Below are 6,102 nucleotides of genomic sequence, written 5' to 3' on the forward strand. Positions count from 1 at the left end.
CCAATCTTGGAAAACACGAACAAAGGTTTTATTTCACAGAACAGAAAAAAAGGACACTGGCAAGAAACCAGCATAAATATACAGAGGTGATGATGTCATGACTGGTGATTGGTGTTGACCTGTATGTGAAAAACATGTCCCTTGTTCAAAGTTCTTCATGCTCATCCCTCTGCAAGATAAAACAAGCAACATGTAAGACTTCAGGTTCGGGCTCTCCATGAAGTTATTTGTGACAGCCGGTAATGCTTACTACGGCCTCACTGCAGGATATTGTGCAAGGCATTTCCGAATACTTGTTCAAAAAAAAAAAAATGTTCAAACAAGCCTGCATGCCACTGCAAGTGATAGCAGTTTGACAACATTTAGGAAGCTCAGGTCACAGTGGTTCAGACTTCAAGTGAAAATTAAACTTTCATGGCCGCCGTTTACAAAACACAGCTACGGTGGCTACAGCTACGAGATGTCTAGTTTCGAGCATATAATCCTGGAGTTTCCCAGGTACACTGTACAAACACGACTACACATTCACAAAGCATGAGTGCTACGTTCCAAGATCAACAAGCAAAACCACACAGGCAGCTAGAAGGCAAGCAAAAAATACAGTGGCCACAGCAGTTTCACCAGCAGTTCCTGGACAAACCATGCGCAATCGCTTGTAAAATGAGTGCAAGAACTCAACAAACCAATAGGAAACTTGAGAGCTAGCACCTCAAACAAAGCATTCTACAGCCCTTGTCTGGTCCCCGAAGCCCAAAGAACTCATGTTAACCAATTTTACTAGCCGAAATAATGCTAGAGACTACGAGGCATGCTGTAGTGGAAGGCTTTAGACTAAATTTCAACCAGCTAGTGTTCTTCAGTTCGTACTGCCTAAACACAATAATAGGGGCAAGGTGAATATCCAGGAATGGTTTTGGTTTTATGGGGGTTTGAAGTCTCATTTCAAAATAATGCAAGAGATCTGAATAGGCCAATGCAGATCTTGATAATAGGATTATAAACACAAAAAGAGCAACTGCATTGCTCATAGACATGACCAGGAGTGTACAGCATAGATTCAGTTCAGCATGCATTTAGCAGTTTTATGTGCACGTGTAGAAGCCGGAAACTACGATGTGCACATCATATGAAAGTAAGCCAGCCACATTCAGATTTCACAGCACTTTTGAAAGTGCAGTGATATTCAAACCATCCACAGTGAAAGCAAGATGGGCTCCATATCATGAAAAGGCCTCGTTACTGTGCCGCACAGTTGCTACACTGGCCATACGACCAAACTGCATGTCACTCCACCGAGGCCTTGCTCCAATTTCAAACACTGAACACATCCCACAAGATCCGGTTATATTTAACTTATTTATGTTAAATATATTAAACATTAAAAGCAAAGTAGTGCTAGACTTGGGAAACCGGAATGCCATCGAAAAGTGACTAGGCACAGTAGAGCGAAATGACCAGTAAATTCAACTCAGGATAAGGCACCCACGAAACCTCTCCCTAGACACTGTTCATACCGGTTCTTCCTCCTCGTCTGGCTTCGATTCTTCAGCTCCTTCAGACCCTTCATCCTTCTTCGTGAGGTCAATGGGAATGCCCTCAAATACATCTTCCTCCTGTTCCTCATCCACCTGAAAGAAGCCACATGTGCTTAGACAAGGCATGCATTTCTCTGACAAGGAAATTTCTCCAGCCAGCTCCATCCAAAATCAACCCAAGCATTGGGTAACTCACCCCTTGGTCTTCTGGCAGACCGAGCGTTTTCCTCATCAAGGTCTCCACCCGCTCAGCAAAGGCAAGAGTGTCCTCAAGCAGGAAGCCCGACCGAAGGGTTGCAGTCTCGTACACCAACTCAGCCATCTCACGTGCTAGTGGATCAGACTTGTCATCCTTGACTCGCTGCAACAGCTCCTTGATGAGTGGATGCCTTGGGTTCAGCTCCATGTTCTTCTTCTGGCTCAGGTAGTAGTCGCGCATAGTGTCGTGCGACTTGGCGTGAGCATTGCTTCGTGCCAACCGCTCCATGTTGCCCGTCCAGCCAAACTGGTTGGCCACCAGGGCACAAGGCGAAGTAGCAAGTCGCTCCGACACCATGGCCTTGAGAATGCGACCCTTGAACACGTCGTCCTCCAACCACTTAGTCAATGGCTCAAACTCTCGCACAAGAGCATCGTGCCGCTCCCGTGCCCGTGTTCCTTCATCCACCTTCAGGCCTTCCTTGGCAACATTCTGGAACTTCTTGCCTTCAAACTCCGTCAGTGACGAAATGGAGTACTCATCCACAGGCTCCACCAGGAAAAGCACTTCGTAGCCCTTTTTCAACAGACGCTCCACAAAGGGCGACCGCTTCACTTCATCGAGGGATGCACCAGCCATATAGTAAATTATCTGCTGACCGTCTTTCATGCGAGAGACATACTCCGAAAGAGATGTCAGCCTGTCGCTGTTAGAAGAATGGAAGCGCACCAGCTTGGCCAGGCGGGTTCGGTTTGTAGTGTCCTCGATGATGCCCAGCTTCAGGTTGGTCGAGTACTCCTTCCAGAACTGCTCGTACTGTTCAGCAGGGATGCGCTTCATCATGTCCAAGGCCTTGCGCACCAGCTTCTTCTTGATGACCTTGAGCAGCTTGTGCTGTTGCAGCATCTCTCTGCTAACATTCAGCGGCAGGTCGTCGGAGTCCACAACACCACGGATAAAGCTCAGGTAGCTGGGCATCATGTCCTGGAAGTCATCGGTGATGAAAACTCGTCGCACGTAAAGCTTGATGTGGTCCACCTTGCCTCCGTACCGGTTGAATGACTCGGTTGGTTGCTGTGTTGGAATGTACAGAAGAGCCTTGAAGGTCAGCTCTCCCTCTGCAATAAAGTGGGTCTTAGCCAGCGGTGGCTTGGTGTCCTTGGTGATAGCCTTATAGAACTCTTCATATTCACTGTCTTCAATTTCTGCCGGCTTGCGCGTCCAGATGGGCTTGGCACTGTTGATCAGCTCCCAGTCCCACGTGGTCTTCTCGACCTTCTTGGTCTTGGGCTCATCATCCTCTTCCTCCTCAACCTTGTCTTCATCCTTCTCTTCCTTGCCCTCAGTGTCTGCAGGCTTGGCCTCTTCCACGGGCTCCTCCACAGTCTCAGTCTTGGATGTCCACAGGTAGATGTTGAAGTTGATAAACTGAGAGTACTTCTCAATCAGCTTCTTCAGCGTGTCCAGCTCCAAGAAGTCACGGGCCTCCTCCTTGAGCTGTAGGGTGACCTGGGTGCCACGGCCAAGCGTGTTGCCCCGTGGGTCCTTGACAACGGTGAACTCACCGGAGTCAGATTCCCACACATGCTGCTCATCCTCATTGTTCTTGCTGGTGACGATGACTCTGTCAGCAACCAGGAATGCAGAGTAGAAGCCCACACCGAACTGGCCGATGAGGTCATTCAGCTCTTTGGGTGCATCAACTGTCTCAGTAACTTTCTGCAAGAATTCTGCGGTGCCCGACTTGGCTATAGTGCCCAAGTTGTTGACCAGGTCTGTTTTTGTCATGCCAATGCCAGTGTCTGTGATGTGCAGCAATCCATTCTCCTTGTCACTCTGCAAGACAACACAAAGGGCGTTTCTGTGGGTAAACTGTTGCAAAACCAAGCAAGGGCAAGTTAAAAAATATTGAACATGTGTATAGAGCTCAAATTACTATCATAACCACAAGAAAAAATTCTGGTTAACAGAACAAACTTGTTCCCTGGCAATGAATGGTAAGCAGATGTGTGTAGATACGCAGTGAAGTGTGACCACCTCCATTGAGCTAGAAATTTGAGAGAACCACAAGGCGTCCTCATTTTCTTTTCCTGAAATTACATTGCGCAAATAGGACTGGCCACAAAGCAATGCCTCCCGTGTGTACTACTATTATTGTGTACACTCAACACCAACACTCAAATTCACTAGCCAGTACAAACTGATGCCTAATTGAACACCAACCACTGCCGAGATACCGGTACTATGACATACTACGAGCTAGATGTATAACTAGCAACACTCAACATGGAGTGAAGTACGAATGAGGCAGTGATTTCAGATTTTTGCCCACCTGCATTCATTAAATACCTACAGTAAAGCTAATAGGGACAACTGAAGACTGAAAAACACTACCCAATTTATCACCCACGACTCAACGTGGTTAAATGGGCTCATGCGTTGTATGTGCAATAAATCTAAACATCAGTTTCTGCTCTGATGGAAACGATAATGGTTTGTTTTGTGGGAGTTTAAAGTCGCAAAGCGACTCAGGCTATGAGGGACGCCATAGTGAAGGGCTCTGGAAATTTCGACCACCTGGGGTTCTTTGATGTGCACTGACATCGCACAGTAGACTGGCTTCCAGGAAACTATATTAAATAGAGAAATGGTGACTACTGCATGTTTAATAATCCATGAATGCAGATTTATGAAATGTGAATATCAAAAAGTGAGGTTCTCTAACAACAAAAAGGGAGGGTGAAGAGGACAGGAAAGGACATGACTGACCAATGCACGTCACAGCAGTGACATGACAATAGGTTGACTCGCCTGAACTTTTAAAAGTGCTCAGACTAAAAGAGCACAAGCAGATCTAGGCCAGCAGTTCTGCCACGAAACTAACACAAAAGCTCTACAGAGTTGACATAACAAAGATCCCGTGACATATGACAAATTCAATTTGTGTCACAGCATAGGAAAAATGTACAGACTAGAAAAAAAGTATTTTGTAGCAACAGAAACAAAATCGGCAAATAAAATGGAATGAAAGTAAAGATGGTTTTTTTCGTGTGCCAGCGGCGTGCGGACAAACATTTAAATAACGCGGACAAAGGAAGCAGGTGACCAACAGCTATCAATCTTTGAATAGGTCAAACAATGAGGAGCGAAATCTTGTGCCACAGGTGCTAATCACTGCTACGATGCCGTCACACGAAAGTGCTGGCCCAACCGCCGCGTTCTATTACACGTCAGCGACGCGACGAAAGTCGTCTAATACCGGCGGGAGTAGGTGCATGAAAACCAGTTCCGAATGCAACTGCAAGCTCGAATCGACCACAATTACAGGATGAAGCAAGCCGCCATCAAAGCATTAGCATAAACACCGGTACTCACTTTGACGCGTATCGTCAGCTCCGGATTCGAATTCAGCACGTCGGGATTGGTGAGCGACAGAAGCCTGATCTTGTCCAAGGCGTCGGAGGCGTTCGATATCAACTCCCTCAAGAAGATCTGCAACGTTCACAGAAGGAGGGAAGAATGTTAGGACGTCGAAAACAACGGCGGCGGCGCGACTTCGGCTCACCTCCTTGTTTCTGTAGAGGGAGTTAATGATCAGCTTCATCATACGAGTGACCTCCGCCTGGAAGGCGTGCTTCTCAGCTTTTTCTCGCATCTCCTTCATCTGTGCCACGTTCAAGCCGTCCAACTTTATCGCCTCTTCTTCCCTGCGCAAATCAGAAAGCAAGGCCACCGCTGAATCACGGCAGAGATTTTTCGCGAAAGACGGCGGCAGCAGAACGCCGGAGGCTCGTTTGCTCTCACCTTTCCACCACTTGGTCATCAGTCCTCGAGCCTTCTCGGGTGGCGCCCAGGTCATCATCCACCTTCGGTGTACTGGACTCGGCATCCTCTGCTGCCGAGGTAAGCCCTGCGAAGAAAAATGACCGGAACGTTACCACCAGGCAGTTGCAAGTCGAACGTCAGCAACAACGCTACGTCAGCACGGTAAGAAGACGCTTCTACTTGTTCACACAGTGTGAAAAAAAAAAAAAATTACGGATCAGTTTGAAGCCCAACACAGAGTTCGCGAACTCTGTGAGGGCAAATCTTCACGCCGAGACGCTAACTGCTCCCTCGGCGGCAGTAATGACACGACGACAAATTACAACGTTCGTGCGAGAAAACTTACCCGCAAAGAGGGCCACAACAACGATGCCTAGTAGTAGAGCTCGCATCCTGATGCTCGCCTCACCGGCACAGAGCCACGAGTGCGGAATTCAACCGCAAGAACTCGATCACCGGGAATGTTCACGACGCACGCCGGCTACTGAATGACAGGAGCAATGGCCGGCGAGCTTTCCAATGTTACGTACTCCGCCAATGGGA

General features: G+C 47.7%; 1 protein-coding gene across 1 annotated transcript; it reads right to left on the reverse strand.

Annotated features, from left to right (window-relative positions):
• Positions 1-4: 4 nt before the first annotated feature.
• Positions 5-6,102, reverse strand: Gp93 (heat shock protein 90 Gp93). The gene is made up of 7 exons (XM_089551632.1): positions 5,906-6,102; positions 5,539-5,644; positions 5,300-5,441; positions 5,110-5,226; positions 1,732-3,570; positions 1,515-1,628; positions 5-169 (listed from the first exon to the last, which is right to left on the reverse strand). Exons 1-7 carry the CDS (start codon positions 5,949-5,951, stop codon positions 146-148), a joined length of 2,388 nt encoding a protein of 795 aa, XP_089407758.1. The 5' UTR covers positions 5,952-6,102; the 3' UTR covers positions 5-145.

The sequence above is a fragment of the Amblyomma mixtum genome, chromosome 7, assembly GCF_055824585.1.
Source record: "Amblyomma mixtum isolate Tamu chromosome 7, ASM5582458v1, whole genome shotgun sequence".
Taxonomy (NCBI): domain Eukaryota; kingdom Metazoa; phylum Arthropoda; class Arachnida; order Ixodida; family Ixodidae; genus Amblyomma; species Amblyomma mixtum.